This window comes from Protopterus annectens, chromosome 8.part0, assembly GCF_019279795.1.
Source record: "Protopterus annectens isolate FY-2018-M chromosome 8.part0, PAN1.0, whole genome shotgun sequence".
NCBI classification, from domain to species: Eukaryota; Metazoa; Chordata; order Ceratodontiformes; family Protopteridae; genus Protopterus; species Protopterus annectens.
In genome coordinates this window covers 872,965,910-872,981,640 of record NC_056741.1, presented here as the reverse complement: position 1 = coordinate 872,981,640, position 15,731 = coordinate 872,965,910, and the positions used below count along the sequence as shown (strand labels likewise).

The window sequence follows — 15,731 nt, the reverse complement described above, 5'->3', positions numbered from 1 at the left end:
TTTAGCAGACACGAAACCAGAAGTTACACTTTTGGTAGAAGGGAGGGAAGTCAAGTTCTTGTGTGACTCAGGGGCATCACGAACCCTGATACATCCCTCCAAACTGCCAGAAAACACAGAGACACCTGATTACATACTGGTTAAAGCAGCTAATGGACAGCTGTATCGGGAGCCTCTCTCCCATGACATTGCAATAACTGATCCAGTTTCAGGATTGACACAAAAAAGCAAAATTGTTGTTTCTGCAAAATGCCCAGTAAACCTCTTGGGCAGAGACCTCATGCAGCTGTTTGGTATAGCAGTAGTTCCAACCATGCAGGGTATGGAAGCACAGCGACAAATCAATACCTTTGCAGTGCAATCGGAGAGAGAAATGTTTTATTGGTACAGCCAGGACTTGGTTACAACTGGTCCAGGGACTGTAACCGAAGAGTTAATGTGAATGTAGCCGTCAGCAAGTTCCCCTCCCTTGACATTGATAAGCAACACCTGTTGCACTGTACCCTGTATTATTGTAATACACCAGGACCTGATAAGGAATATGAGAAAGAATTGTTTAAGAATCATGCAAATAGATTGATATTGTGTAACCTGTACTGGGACACAGAAGGGAAAAGTGTAGCCAGCTGTTCATTGCCCCAGGAGTTCTTTGCACTTTATAAATCTAATCGATTACCACATGTTAGCCTAACCAAAAATAGAAATATAGAATGGGCAGACCTAGGAGAAAAAGTCACGAGATGGGAGAAACAGACAGAGCTAGAACTGTCAGAACAGGGAATACAAATACAGAAGTTGAATTGGATAACTCTGACCAACCCAGCTGTGCACTTACAGTCTGGTGAGGACAGCTGATTGGCACTCCTATTAAAGGAGGAAGAAATGCCTTACAAAATATACCAGAGACTCTCTGGTCAACAGACAAATCAGATGTAGGACTTATTCGTATAGTGGGACCAGTTACAATCACGCCAAAATCAGCATTTAGACCACAAAAAAGACAGTATCCCTTAAGAAAAGATGCAGAGGCAAGGATAAAGCCTATTATAGCAGCCTTACTTAAAGGAGGGATACTAGTAGTATCTCCCGATTCACCATGTAACACACCCTTATTTCCAGTCAAAAAAGCAAATGGAGAATGGCGTATGGTCCAAGATTTACAAGCTGTAAATGATGCAGTAATACCAAGGGTAGCCACAGTGCCAGACACACACACCCTGTTGAATGATTTAAAACCTCAACAGAAGTATTTTTCTGTGGTAGACATCAGCAGTGCGTTATTTTCGATACTGATACACCCTGATAGCCAGTATTGGTTTGCATTCACATTTCAGGGGAAAAGGTATACATATACGTGACTTCCACAGGGATATTGTGAAAGTCCAACAATATTCTCACAAGAAATGGCAAGCAACTTGGCGGGATTCACCCCACCAAGAGGCAGTCAGATTTTACTTTATGTTGATGACATCTTGCTGGCAGCCCCCACCCAGCAGGATTGTAGAGAAGATACCATAGCACTTCTACAATTTTTAGCCGCTGAAGGACATAAGGTAAATAAAAGTAAACTGCAGCTTTGGAAAAAACAAGTTAAATACTTGGGATATGTAATATCCAAGGAAGGCAGAACATTAGATGAGGACAGGAAGATAGCAATTTTGCAAGTAGCAAAACCCACTACCAAGAAGGAAATGAAGTCCTTCCTGGGTACAACTAATTTTTGCTGGAGCTGGATTCCAAACTATGCTTTGGAATCTGCACCGCTAACTGACCTTATATTTAAGAAGCCTATGGCAGCGCAGGATTTGTTACAATGGACACCAGAAGCAGAATCTGCTTTCTGCAAACTGAAGCAGTTAATAGCGTCCTCATTAGTTCTGGGATTGCCAAACTATCATAAACGTTTTTTCCAGACTGTAGATTGTAAGCAGGGTTACATGACATCAGTACTAACACACCAACATGGGGATAAGCAATGCCCCTTTGGTTACTATTCATCAAACTAGACCCAGTGGCACGATCCTTACCCCACTGTATACAAGCAGTAGTTGCAGCTGCAATGGCAGTACAGGCTTCGGCCTCAGTAGTCTTATTCCACCCTCTCACTTTGAGAGTGCCTCATGCAGTCGCGATTATTTTACTACAAGAAAAGGTGGCATATCTTTGCCCTGCTAGGCATCTTTCGTGTATGACTATATTGTTGAGCCAACCTCACATGACAATTGAGCGATGCATGACTTTAAACCCTTCTACTCTGCTCCTGACCCCTGCCGACGGCACACCACACCGCTGCCTGCAGGTAATTGAGCAAAAGACACTACCTAGAAAAGATTTCACGGATGTCCCCTTGGATGATGCTGAGGTGACATACTACGTGGATGGCTCATGCAAAAGGGGTCCTCAACGACAGAACCTAGTAGGATATGCAGCAGTTTCTGATACTGAGATTATAGAAGCAAAACTTTTACCACAACCTATCTGCACAGGCAGCAGAATTGATTGCCTTGACATGGGCATGTACCTTAGCAAAGGGTAAATGTGTAAACATTTTTACTGACAGCCAGTATGCTTTTTCTACTGTACATGTTTTTGCGCAATAGTGGAAAAACCGAGAAATGATAACATCTACTGGCAAACCTATCAATCATGCACAGTTTATTTTAGATCTTTTAGAATCTATTCAGTTACCTCAGAAAGTAGCCATTTATAAATGCACAGCTCACACTAAGCAACAAGATAGGATTTCAAAAGGTAATGCGAGAGCTGATACAGCTGCAAAACAAGCAGCCACAAAAGTATTTCTTTTAAATGAGGAACTACAACCCTCTGAGATTTTAGATTTAGAAATGTTAAAAACAATGCAGACAGTCACTATGCAAGCTGAAAAACAACGATGGATAAAACGAGGAGCAAGTTATCAAGAAGAAGAATTGGTCGTCGCCAAGGTGGGAAGGTCCCTACCAGGTGCTTCTTTCGACACCCACTGCAGTTAAGATAGCAGAGCGACCTTCTTGGATCCACCTGACACACTGCAAACTAGTTAAGAACTTTGAACTGGACAAAAATCTTACCTCTCCATCGGGGCCCTCAGCACAAAGTCTGGCTACAAACGGGGGTCAGATCAATAGGACTGATCCGTCTCAACCCCAGTGAAGAAACCATCGGTGCTGAAGGTCCTACTAGGGCAGAGAGTAAGAACACATGTCTGAAATAAAGATAACAGAATCCAGTAAGATCCAAATGTACCTATTCGGAAGAGTCGGAGAAAACAGGAATGCAGAACAACTGTTTCTTCGGAAGTATTGCATAACCATCCTGTTAACTGTACTAGTGACAATAATCTTTTTGTTGTGGCCATTCCTTTTTTCAGCCACACAAACTGGTCTGAACAAGCGTGTAGAGTTGTACGCAGAGTGGCACCCAAACTTCAACACTTACCAGGCAATCAAATATGTGTATGCTGAGACCTTCAGTGTTTCGAATTGCTGGATTTGCACAGCTTTGCCGACAGCATACGGGGGGGGGTTATTGTTAACTTCAGTCCCCCTAGGAGCCAACAAGACCTGGGAAAACTTAGTCTATGATACATCAGATGTCACATCACAAGATAAAGTAGCATTGCACTTGTCTGTTCGACAGAAGGAGACTGTGTGTTTTTACAAAAATGATATAGTTCAGGTGGGTTGGAGCAATTGCAATGTGCCTTTTCCCTATAGATGCTACAATAAAACTGATAACACAGGATCCTATTGCAACACGAGCTATGATTCATTTGTTGAACTGATGTATAGGACAACTGATGAAGTAAAACATAATGCTGACCTTTATAGACAACTGTCTATGATGGACAAAAAAATGTTTCATCCAGAGTCAGGACATAGTAAAGTTACTACCAAAGTAGAAGACTGTTATTTTGTATGTGGTAGGAAAGCATACAAGTGGTTACCTGATAATTGGTCCAGCAGTTGTTATTTGGGGTACCTGGTTCTGGCCATATGACACACAGCAGTTTTACCTCAGGGGAAAATTCAGAATGTTCGACGAGAAATCAAGAAGCCTGTCAATCCAGTGGGGCAAATCAATGCGGGCTGGAAAAGTCATCATGCTGTGGGCTTAGGAAAAAATGGACTGTCACATATGGACTTAGGTGGTACCATCGTCTAGTGGGCAGGTGTACAGCCAGCATATGGAGCAATGAAATCAATCCAGGAACTGAGAAAATTGTCTAAACTTCTTGAAATAATGAGCAGTGCAACCTTTTCTGCCCTAGAATTGGTGACTGATGAACTGACTGCCATGAGAACTGTAGTGCTTCAAAACTGCATGGCTCTCGACTTCACCCTAGGAGCAAGAGGAGGTACGTGTGCTTTAATCCAGGAGGAGTGCTGTTCGTATATTCCTGACCACAAACACGAGATAGACAATCATCTTGAGGTAATTCAGCAGATGTCAGCCATGACCAAACCAGGACCAAATCCATTGTGGACTTTTTCTAGAGATTGTTTGGGGGGTTGGGGCAGTATCCTGATGAACATCCTGATTGCCATCTGTGTAGGAATGATCCTACTGGTGGTATGTGTGTGCTGCTGCATCCCCTGCATGAAAAGACTGATTAAAGACGTTATAGACATGTCAGTTTCAGAAACCTTATACCAAGGTGCTGAACTTGAAGAATTGTTAAAAATCTGAAAATGCTTTCATAAGTTTAAACTGAATGACTCTCTAAACTGCAAATCCTGAGTAGGAAGAGGTTAGGAGAAGAAAAACTGTTTATGCTTATCTTGAAAGTAGAATAAAAGTATTAAAAGGGGGGAAATGTTAGAAAAATGTGTAATAGTAATATGCATGCTTAGTGCATTCGAGATTCAAAAGGGTTAATGCATTTATTCTGTTCACACTGCATGAATCTGCACAGCTATTAGAAACTTAAGAAGCATTCTATTTTCTGCTAGTGTCATGAAAATAACAAGAAGTAATTCATTTCTGCTAATGTCATGAAACTTAAGAAAGGGATATTCATTTCTGCTTATGCCATGAGAAAACATGCAGCTGCTAGAAGCTATTGATAAAGTAAACAATAGATGCTTGAAAGTTTAAACCGTAGTCAGCATTACTTGTACTAAAGCTAGAAATGTACTTTGAATCTAGGTAAAATGTAACACATGTATTAGAACAGTACAATAGAAGAATTGAAATGTTGAAATGGACTGACATAAACCCAAGGCCAGGTTGTTTTTCTCAAAATGTTTTGCAGAATGACAGATAATTTAACTTGGTCAGCAATAAGTCTAGCAATATTTTCTGTAGAACATACAGAAAGCTGTGTCTAACTACGTCAGCAATAGAATGTAACATTTTCTATGTAACAGGAAGAGAACTGTATAAGTATAACCTACTAATCATTATTGATTCAGAAAAACCTTGTGCCTACATGCTTTGTCTCCTTGCTGCAAGTAATAAAGGGTGCCTTGCTCGAACCTAACGTGAATTGGTCTTAGAAGTTTTTTCCTTTGACAAACTGGAATTGGGATCTTTAGGAAAGGGTAAGAGCAAATTACATAGGAAAAATGGGAATTGTTGGAACAATACATACAGAGGAGGAATGCAGTTTAAAAGAAGACAGGACTTGAATAAGCAATGTTATGTTTGAAGGACAATAACTGGGTAAATTATAATTGATGTAATATGTTTGCAACAAGGATTATGTCAGTATGTTTTGTAATGTAAAATGCTTGCAGCTGGGATTATGTCAGTATAGGTTTTCATTTATATACATGTATGATTGTCTATGCTGCAAGTGATAATTTAATAAAGATGTTTCTCGTTAAGAAAAAAATGTTTGAGGACTTTACCAAAATTGTCTCCAAAGCAGAAGTACAGTAACAGAAGTCACCATTATTGCTTTGTGACAGAGCACGTGTTTCTAAATAAATTTTAGCTGTCATTTAATGGAACTTGGCTTTCTTTAAACTTTGTTTCATAATTCAGAACATATTTTATTTGCATTACGTGTATTATGAAGCATTTAAATAACATATGTTTGCTGTTATCAACAACAACGCAAAGGACAAAAAACCAAACCAGTCAAAGCTGTTATATATTTATTATCCTGTTTGCTTCACCTTTGCTGCAGGTAGCACTGGGGATGCATTAGCCCCATTATAAATTCACAAACATTTATTTAATGTTACATGTGGTAATTTATTGTGGTACCTGATCTTATGACAAACCTAGAAAAAAATTATTTAATGGAGTAAAATTAGGACTCTTTAATAGTCTGTGTTTATTTCTCAGGTTCCAGCAGATGAAGTATGTGGCTGCCCTCTGGTGAAAGATGTCTTTGAATTGACTGGAGAATTCTGCCGCGTACCAAAGCGTAAATGTAACAGGCACTACTGCTGGGAGAAGCTGCGTCGTGCTGAGGTAGATTTGGAGAGAGTTCGAGTGGTATGTTGAATTTTATTTTCATAAGCAAGGCAGATTTTGTGATTTCCTCTTTTGGTCAATGAGGTATTTATTGAGCCCTAAGCCAATGTAATTGCTAGACTTGTTAGATTACTTGCAGTTGCTAGTTTTATTCATTTAATATTTGATAACCAACTGAATAAATTTGTCTGAGGATGCTTTTCACACAATTCTAGCCACATTGCAGTGATAGTACAGTAATACAACCTGAAATAGATTTTAATATACAGTATAGGAAGTGCTTTTGGTGTACAGGCATATTTGCATAATCTGAAAATGTTTTGTAGTTAATCTTTGCGCATTAGCTAATGCAGTTAGTTTGAAGCCTAGGGGGGAAACTTGCGTCATTAATATTTAGCATTGAGTACAAACATTTATTTGTGAGGTTTACAGTTAAGGTAAAACGATATTAGGAAGCTTTATATGGGTTTATCTAAGAAAGTCTAGTAAGAAAATTGTAACAGAACAATATTACGTAAAAGATAAACTCATGTCTTTTGAAAGGAGAATTTGCAGTTATTACATTGGTAAAACCATTAGAAAGTTATCTAAAGGAATATATGAACATAATACGGCTATAAAGAACAGTAATAATGCTTTAGCTAGGCATGCTTTAGTATGTGGTAATTTTAAGAAGTTTTCTTTTTTTGTGCTTAATTCTGTTAAGAGTATAAATTTCAAAGGAAACTATAATGCATTACTTGAATGTAAAGAAACAGAATGGCAGCTCAGGCTAGCTGCTAATAAGCCACCTGGTCTGAATGATCATATTAATTTAAAATGCTTTATTTTAATGAAGAGGTCGTAGTAGTGGTAATTTTTGGTTTGTCAAGTTAAGTTTTATATTTTAATATTTTTTTACATCATTATAGTTAGTGGGCTTTTAAATAGCTTCAGATACAGTCAGTTAATATTAATGATCAATTTCATTCTTTGGTTTTGATTTGTTTGGCTAGCCTGTATAGTTCATGGTGGCCTTTTTTAAGCCAGAAGATTTTTTAAGCAAAGTTGTCTGATGACGTTCCATTGAACAATAAAAGAATGAAAGTGCTATTAAAAATGTAAAAGATATTGCAGCCCCCCTGTGTTATTTCCCGACTTTGTTGAGATTTCTAGTGTTACGTTCACAGCATTCGGCTTTCTTTGTGGTTTCTTTTTAGTTTTTGAATTTGCAGTTTTGTTAGTAAAATATACACAAGGTTTTCTTTTCATGTACAAGGTGGCTGTAGATTGAGGAGTTAAGAGTTTTAGATGGAAGAATTTATAGATTAACTAATAATAAGTATGCTTCATCTGAATAGAGGTGTTAGTTATGGTAAGGGGAAGATTTGTGTCGGTTTAGGCAAAGGGTTAGATTAAATATTTTACCAGCTGTCAGTAAAGCAGCTGTGCAAACAGTGAGGCACACAACGGTGGCTCTGACATCTATGAGCAAGTATTTCCAAAGAGGTACATACTCATAAGAATGCAAATGTAAGCAAACAGTGGTGAAAGTGACCAGGAAGCAGGGTCTGTGCGCAGCAGTGAAAAAGGGTTAGAGGAAGGCACAGATGTCTAGCTAAGGGTTAAACCATATTGTTTCTGGTAGTATCAAAATGTCTAATGCTAGGAGCACATATACCAACACTTTTTCTTTACAGTCATAACACCTGTATACAGACAACAGCCAAGTCACAAAAATAGATTATGTGGCAGTTCATGTAGGAGGGATACCACCGGCTGATTTCCATATTCCTGAAATGCATACAGAATCCTGAGTAATTTTTCTTATGTGCACCATTGCTTTGGCAAAGGAGATGACCCATGGACAGTCTACATCCATACATTGTTCACTCTGTTCTGCTGCTTCTGCAGGAAATAATACTGCATCAGTGAAATTCAGTTGTTTTTTTGGCAGCAGCAAGCAGAGAAAACTATGCCAAGACCCTACAACTTTCTGGGTGGTAGGAAGGGAAGCAGTAACCAAGTCATTCACATTCCACAAGCTGTAGTTGTCATGGGGTGGATGGAGATGTTTGTGGGATACCTTGCCACTGACATGATGACTGATGTGCTTTGCCAAGGACGTAGTTCTTCTCAACAAGTCACAACATGGGCATTAGGGTCCAACATATCCTTGTATAGGGAAGCCATCTCATCTCAGACCTCTGATGGTAGGATGTACGTAAGTCTCAATAAAGCCAAACAGTTGCAGAACAAAGCTTAGTCCATAAAGCCAATGCTGAATAGAATATAAAACAAACCAAGCAACGCTAATACTGAACAAGTGTTTAATAGAGCTTTCAGGTCAAACAAACCCTTCATCAGTGTATAAAAGTTTTAACACATACTAACCATATTTATACAGTCAAGAATCACACAGCCATTAATTATTGGATTAATTGTGACATCCTGGTTAAAAAACAATAATCCGAATTTAAAAGCATAGGTCTCTGTTTCAAGCACATTTGCTTATGTCTTAAGATAGGTTTTAAACAAAACTTCTCTGTGTGGAAGATTTTCATTCCATATATTTCTAGTTAATCACTGTATATTAATCAGATCAGACAATAGTAGTAGAAATAGCGAAGGTAAACTCGTCAAGTCAAAAAGTAATAATAGAAAATATATAATTCTACAGCATTACTAAGTATTCGAAAGTAATCCAAGCAAGGCAGGCAGTCTGTTTCCAGTCGAAAATCCTTTATTAAGTACACAGACAAGCGATCCAAGTAAAACAAAAATAGAGTAATAATTTCCTCACAAGCTTTCTAAATATATATATACTTTTTATCAGGCATGGGAGTGGTTTATTGTGCTGCAAAACAAAGTGTTATTGGTACACATGTTAAATTCACATCCCTTCCCCCATCAGTGTGACATTCGAGCTGGTCCTGCCCTACCTAGTAGCTGTCATAATAATATGTAACCCTAATGTACTTTAATGGTACATCTTATTTAACCAAATTATTAAGTAGATTATTAAGTCTGTGATTTTATACAAGGCGATATACTACATGGCTGGAAATATATCAACCTTAGTTCATTTTGCAATCAAAAATTACATGTAAATATATACATATACATTTTGCATGTAAAAAATCAGTTTCTATTTTCATAACCTATTGTTAACAAAGATCGCTTTCGTCCTTCTAGACTTCTGCAGGTCTGTGTACAAGAATCCTAAAAATCTATATAATTGTATAATTAGATAGTATTGTTATTACCATCATTTTGAATAAAGTGGAAAAAAGAACCCGAAAAAATAAAAATAAAAAAATATATATATATGTATGAAGATGGAAACAAAATATACACTTAAATTTCAAATTATTTAAAATGTTATTTAAAACCAATTTGTAGAAAAAAATAAAATAAAATACAATTAGTCATGTAAACAATGTGGCAATTTTCTAAGTTCCAGTGCACTTTTAATTGAACAGTAGTAGTTTAGTCCAGGCTTTCTAAAAGAGTTCAGCTTTAATTGCCACATGAGTTCATGTTTCTCCAGAATATTTGGGATGTCTCCTTCAAGATCACCCATGTCTGTGCGATCCAGGATCTGTGTGTCTTTTATGAAGAGAAAGGTGTTTGGCTAGTGCATTATTTTTACATCCAGAGCGGATTTCTGACAGATGACATGAAATCCTTCGCTTAAGTTTATTTACAGTCTTGCCCACATAGAATGCATCACATTCATTGCACTGTGCCCTGTAAATTACTTTTTTAGTCTTACAGTCACCCCCTGCACTGGTTTTAATGATCTTCTTTAAATAAGGGCAATAAAAACTATCACCTTGCTGTATAAATATACAAAATGTACAATTAGTTTCACATCTTTTAGTGTTTTTCTCACATGGTCTAGGTTTAAATTCAACAAAACTTCTAATATTCCTGGCCTTCCTATAAACAAATGATGGGGCTTCACCTAAGATGTTAATCAGAAAAGGGTTTCCTGTGACAATGTCCCAGTTTTCTTCAATAATATTTTTGATACTGTGATAATCCAAAGTGTATGTCAGGATGCAGCTATTTTTCCATTTGTTATTCTCTGTGGGATTACTTAACATTTTTCTACTGGGGAGGTTGAGTGAAGGTGCTTCAATCCTTTTCAGTTCTATAATGGGTTCCAGGATGTTTTTTAACATCTGACTTTCATAGCCTCTCACTAGAAAATCATTCTCTAAGTTGTTCCAAGTTTCTCAAAAATGGTTCCATCTCTGTGGTAATTCGAGCTAATCTATAGCCTTGGGATTTCACTACATTATACTTGTTTTTTGTAGGATGTAGACTTTTCCTGTGGAGTAATAAGTTAACCCTCGTTGGTTTTCTGAATAGATCAGTGGTGATTCTGTTATTGTTGGTGTCCTTGGAAATCTGCATATCTAAGAAAGTGGTTGAAGTACAGCTATGGGAAGAGGTAAACTTCAGGAAGGGGGTTGTTTGATTGAGGTAAGTGATAAAATCTCCAAGCTGCAAGGTGTCACCTTCCTACACAATAAAGACATGGTCAATAAAACGTAAATAGCATGTGATATGCTGCATGTAGTCTGTGTTGTTTGACACAAAGTCCTCCTCCCATTTGCCCAGGTCTATGTTAGCTATGCTGGGAGCCATGGCAGCCCCCATTGCTATACCAGTTTTTTGTTTGTAGTGTTTGCCATTGAAAGTAAAGAAATTGAAGTCCATACAAGATTAATGAGCTTGCTTAACTTTTGCAGTTGTGCCTGTGTACCCTGATTATGTTTCTTAAAAGACTCCATAGCTGCTGTTATACAGTAATTGTGAAGGAGCACTGTGTACAAGGATTCCACATCAATAGTTACCAAAATACTGTCAGCTTCCACTGTAATATTTTTTATTTTCTTCAAAAAATCCATTGAATCTCTTATGTATAACTTATTCTTTTCTGTTAGAGGTTTCAACATAGGTTTTAAAGAAACAGTTTGGTTTAAACCCAGTAGTACATCTGCACAAAGATGCATTATCCATTGATATTCCTTCATTTCAAGTTTGTTGTTCAAATCTTCACCCCCCCCCACATCTTTATATACTCTATCACTCTAAAGGAAAATTTATGTACATTACCATACTCACTAATATGTTTAGCTAGAGAGCTGGTATCAACTTTTCTCCTGATTTCTGAATGATGCTCAGTTATTCTTTTCTTCAGTTTTCTATTTGATTTCTCAACTTAAAATGCCTGACATCTGTTACATGCAGCTAAGTATATTATATTCTTTGTAACACATGATGTTCTTTGTGTTTCACTGTTGCAGTCATCACATTTGGGTTATCCCTGCGAGGGTAGCCCTCGGCCGGCCCGAATACCAGAGGCTTAGTATTTCTGCGTCGGTTACCGTCACTTCAGGACTGACGTCAGGTCATCCATAGTGTAAAGTAAGGCAGCCGACGCCATTACATATTACATGAGTCTTTCTTGCCACGGAGCCTGAAGCAGAAGCAGTTCGCATGAGTGCCGGTCGGCCATTACCTGAGTTTCGTCTTCCGAAATGAAACTGAAGTCTTCTAAAGCTAAGTACCCCATTGGGGATACTTTTTCTTGCACTAACCGATGTCAGAAAAAGTTAACAATTGTCTCGCCTGTGGAAAGCAAATACCACACCAATACTTTCATTCTTACTGCGTCACTTGCCTAGGCCCAGACCACGATGTCCCCCGCTGTCGCTTTTGTGCTTTGTTCAACGCCAGTATTATACGTCGTCGGGCCCTCATTGTAGCTAGATATTTTCGCTTACAGTCCTTGAATTCCGATATGGCAAGGTAAGCCATCCGACAGCAGATCTTCCGAAAAAACTTAAGGATAAAAACAGAGACAGACTGCACAGGTCCAAACCTACCGACGACTCTTTCGTTAAGCTAGTCATCAGTTCTCTGGTCCTCAGTGAGGCACTTTTGCAGCCCCTGATGCCCGCTTCTGTGGATTCGCAAGCTGCTACCGAGACCCTTTCCGAGTCCAGTATGCCACAAAACTCTTCTTCCACTAAGGATCCTGCATTTGTCTCTACCTTGGGTGGGTTCGGAGCCCCTGAGCAGGCACAGTCTTTCAAGGAAGTACTTCGCACTACCAGTTCTCGACACAAACCGACTTCTTTCGCTTCTACCGTTCTTTCGAAAACTACCGAGTTTCTAAAGCCCAGGGTATGAACCACACCCAAGACACCAACGACCCAATATCAGGCACCTGCTTCCTTGCCCCAGTCTCAAATGCTTAATATGGCAGAAGACCTTATGCTGATCAGGGGAAGCCAAGCTACCCCTTCCAAAAGAAAAACAGACCTGTCCCCAGTAGATGTTCTTCGTGTTTCACTGTTGCAGTCATCACACTTGGGTTATCTGCCTGCAGGTTGGCCTCAGTCGGCCCGAATACCAGAGTCTTGGGATTTCTGCGTCGGATGCTGTCACATCTTCCATGACGTCAGGTCATCAGAGGTATAAAACATGCAGCCAATGCCATTACATCAGGCTTTCTTGCCGAGAAGGAACCCAAAGCAGAAGCAGTTCGCAAGTGCCGGTCGGCCACTACCTGAAATTTTCATTTTTTCGAGTTTCAGACCTGAAGTCTTCTAAAGTTAAGTACCCCGTTGGGGATTCTTTTTTCTTGCTCTAACCGATGTAAAAAAAATGAACAATTGTCTTGCCTGTAGAAAGCAAATACCTCAGAGATTTTCATTCTTACTGCGTCACCTGTTTAGGCCCAGATCACTATGTCCCTAGCTGTTGATTTTGTGCCTTAATGCCCGAACCATTCGTCATCAGGCTATTTTTGCAGCTAAAGTCTTTCCTTTCTCATTCTGCGTATTCCAAAATGGCTTCGGTAAGCCATCCGACTACCGATCTTCCGAAAAAGCGCAAAGACAGAGACAGTCCGCATAGGTCAAAATTTGCCGACAATGCTTCTGTTAAGCTTGTTGCCAGTCCGCCAGTACTCAGTGAGGCACCGTTGCAGCCCCTTCTACAAATTCGCTGGCCTCTGCTGAGACCCATTCGGAGTCCGGTATACAGCAAGATGCTTCTTCGACTATGGAACTTGCAGATGTCTCTACCTTGGATGGGTCTGGAGCTGCTGTGCAGGCACCGGCTTCTGAGGATGTATTCCGACCTACTGATATTCATATTAAACCGACAACTTCATTTCCTACTAAAACTACCGAGTTTCTCAGGCCCAGAGTTTGCACTATACCTAAAAAACCGATGTCCAAAGCGAATGCTCATCCTCCCATGCCACAAAAACAAATGCTTAGAATGGCTAAAGACCTTATGACTCTAATTAGGGGAAGCCGGCCTTCCCCTGCCAAAAGACAAAGAATTGAATTTTCTTCTGATTCTACAGACCAGGAGTCTGATGTCTCTGACCCTTCTGATTACCAGGGCATACCCTTATCTACCTATGAGGATTCAGATGCAGACGAAGTCATTCCCTCTGCCTCCCCTCCAGAGGCTTTCTCTTTTGGCGAAACCTAGCATACCTTAAGACAGCATTTCCGCTGAGAATGCCAGGACTATCCTCAGTCCAAACAGAGACTCAGAGAATTTTTAGTTTTGCCTCAGCAGAGGCCTCTAGCTATACCCCCTGTCCTGGATATTGCAGACAATGTTTTCTTGGAGTCCAGTCTTACTCCTGACACCTTACCACCAGCTCCTAGAAAACCTGACAGGTACTACAGAGTACCTGATTCTCACAAATTTCTCTTTAAGAATCTCTGCTGATCCAGAGACCATTTACCAGGCACCTAAAGGCATTAAGGCTACTACAGCCAAAAAACGTACCCCTTCAGACAGGGATTCTAGAGCTTTAGACAGATGGGGTAAGAGGATATATACCTCTACAACTCTTGCCATTAGGGCTTTGAATTGCCAGTTTCACATGTTGAAGTACCAGCAACATATTATGGAACTAATTAAACAAAAAATGGTGATGTTCATCGTGTTACCCTCCTGCAGTCATCACACCTGGGTTATCCTGTCGTCAGGCGGTCCCGCAGTCGGCCTGAATTCCAAAGTCTTGGTCCGGCGTCGGTTGCTGTCGCTTCTTCCCTGACGTCAGTGCACCAGGGGTATATAAGAGGCATCCGACACCATTTTCTTCCTTGCCGCGCGGTGCCCGAAGCAGAAGCAGTTCGCAAGTGCCGGTCGGCCGACACCTGAGATTTTCGAATCGAGTTTCAGTCCTAAGTCTTCAAAGCTAAGTACCCCGTTGGGGAACCTTTTCTTGCCTCAGTCCGATGTCAGAAAAAGTTAACAATTGCATTTCTTGTGGGAAGCAAATACCTCATAAGGACTTTCATTCTTATTGCATACCTTGCCTAGGCCCAGACCACGATGTCACTGGTTGTCGGTTTTGTGCTAGGTTCAATAAGCGAACTATAAAGCGACGCTTTGATTTTGCATGACACTACTTCGGTAGGAAATTTAATTACACTATGCCATCAGAGCAACCGACTACTGGCGTGCATAAAAAACGCAAAGATAAAGACAGGCAGCCTAGATGCAAGCCAGACTCCGAGGCCTCGGCTGGGACGGTCGCCGGTTCTCCGGTTTTCATTGAGGCGCCTACGCAGCCCCTGGCTACCGCAGAAGTGGAACCCCAGACCGCTTCGGATTCTGTAGCAGAGAGTTCTAGGCCGACGCAGCCATTTTCTTTAGGCCCTACCGACGACATTGCAGAAGGAGAAGCCGGTGCTGAAGAAACACCTTCGGTTTCATAAGGTGTCTTCAGACCAACTACTCTCACCATAAAATGTTATGCTAAGCTTAACACTCCTCTAAAACCAAAAAAGACTACACTTCAGTCTCCAGTTCAAGGCCCCATGCCTAAGAAACAGATGCTTAAAATGGCTGAAGATTTGATTTCTTTAATCAGGGGTTCCCAACACCCCCCCCCCCCGACAAAAGGCCTAGACAAGAGGAGGATTATGCCTCCTCTGATCAAATGTCTGACAGGCTCCTCTGAGGAACAGGATTACTCCTTTCTCCCTTATGAAGATTCTGATGCTGAAGATTCCATTCCCTCAGCTTCTCCCCCTGAAGACTATTCCTTTGGGGAAACCTTACATACCATGAGGGAACATTTCCACTGGGAAGGTCAGGACTACTTCGACTCAAAGAAAAGGCTCCGAGAGTTTCTTTTGCTCCCCCAGCACAGACCACTTGCTATCCCCCCAGTTTTAGACATTGTGGATGATCTTTACTTAGAATCTAGTCTAAATCCAGATTCTCTGCCCCCTGCTCCAGCCAAACCAGATAGATAATATAGAGTGCCTGAC

The 15,731-nt window shown here is 40.1% G+C and overlaps 1 protein-coding gene across 5 annotated transcripts in view; it reads left to right on the top strand.

The window, feature by feature from the left end:
• The window catches only part of CXXC1 (CXXC finger protein 1), a 1,961,705-nt gene that overhangs the window by 1,576,034 nt on the left and 369,940 nt on the right, over positions 1-15,731 (top strand). For all 5 annotated transcript variants that reach the window (XM_044080389.1, XM_044080388.1, XM_044080386.1 and 2 more), the window contains one exon: positions 6,295-6,447. In XM_044080389.1, the coding sequence (XP_043936324.1) occupies positions 6,295-6,447 (153 nt within the window). The remainder of the gene's footprint in view (positions 1-6,294; positions 6,448-15,731) is intronic.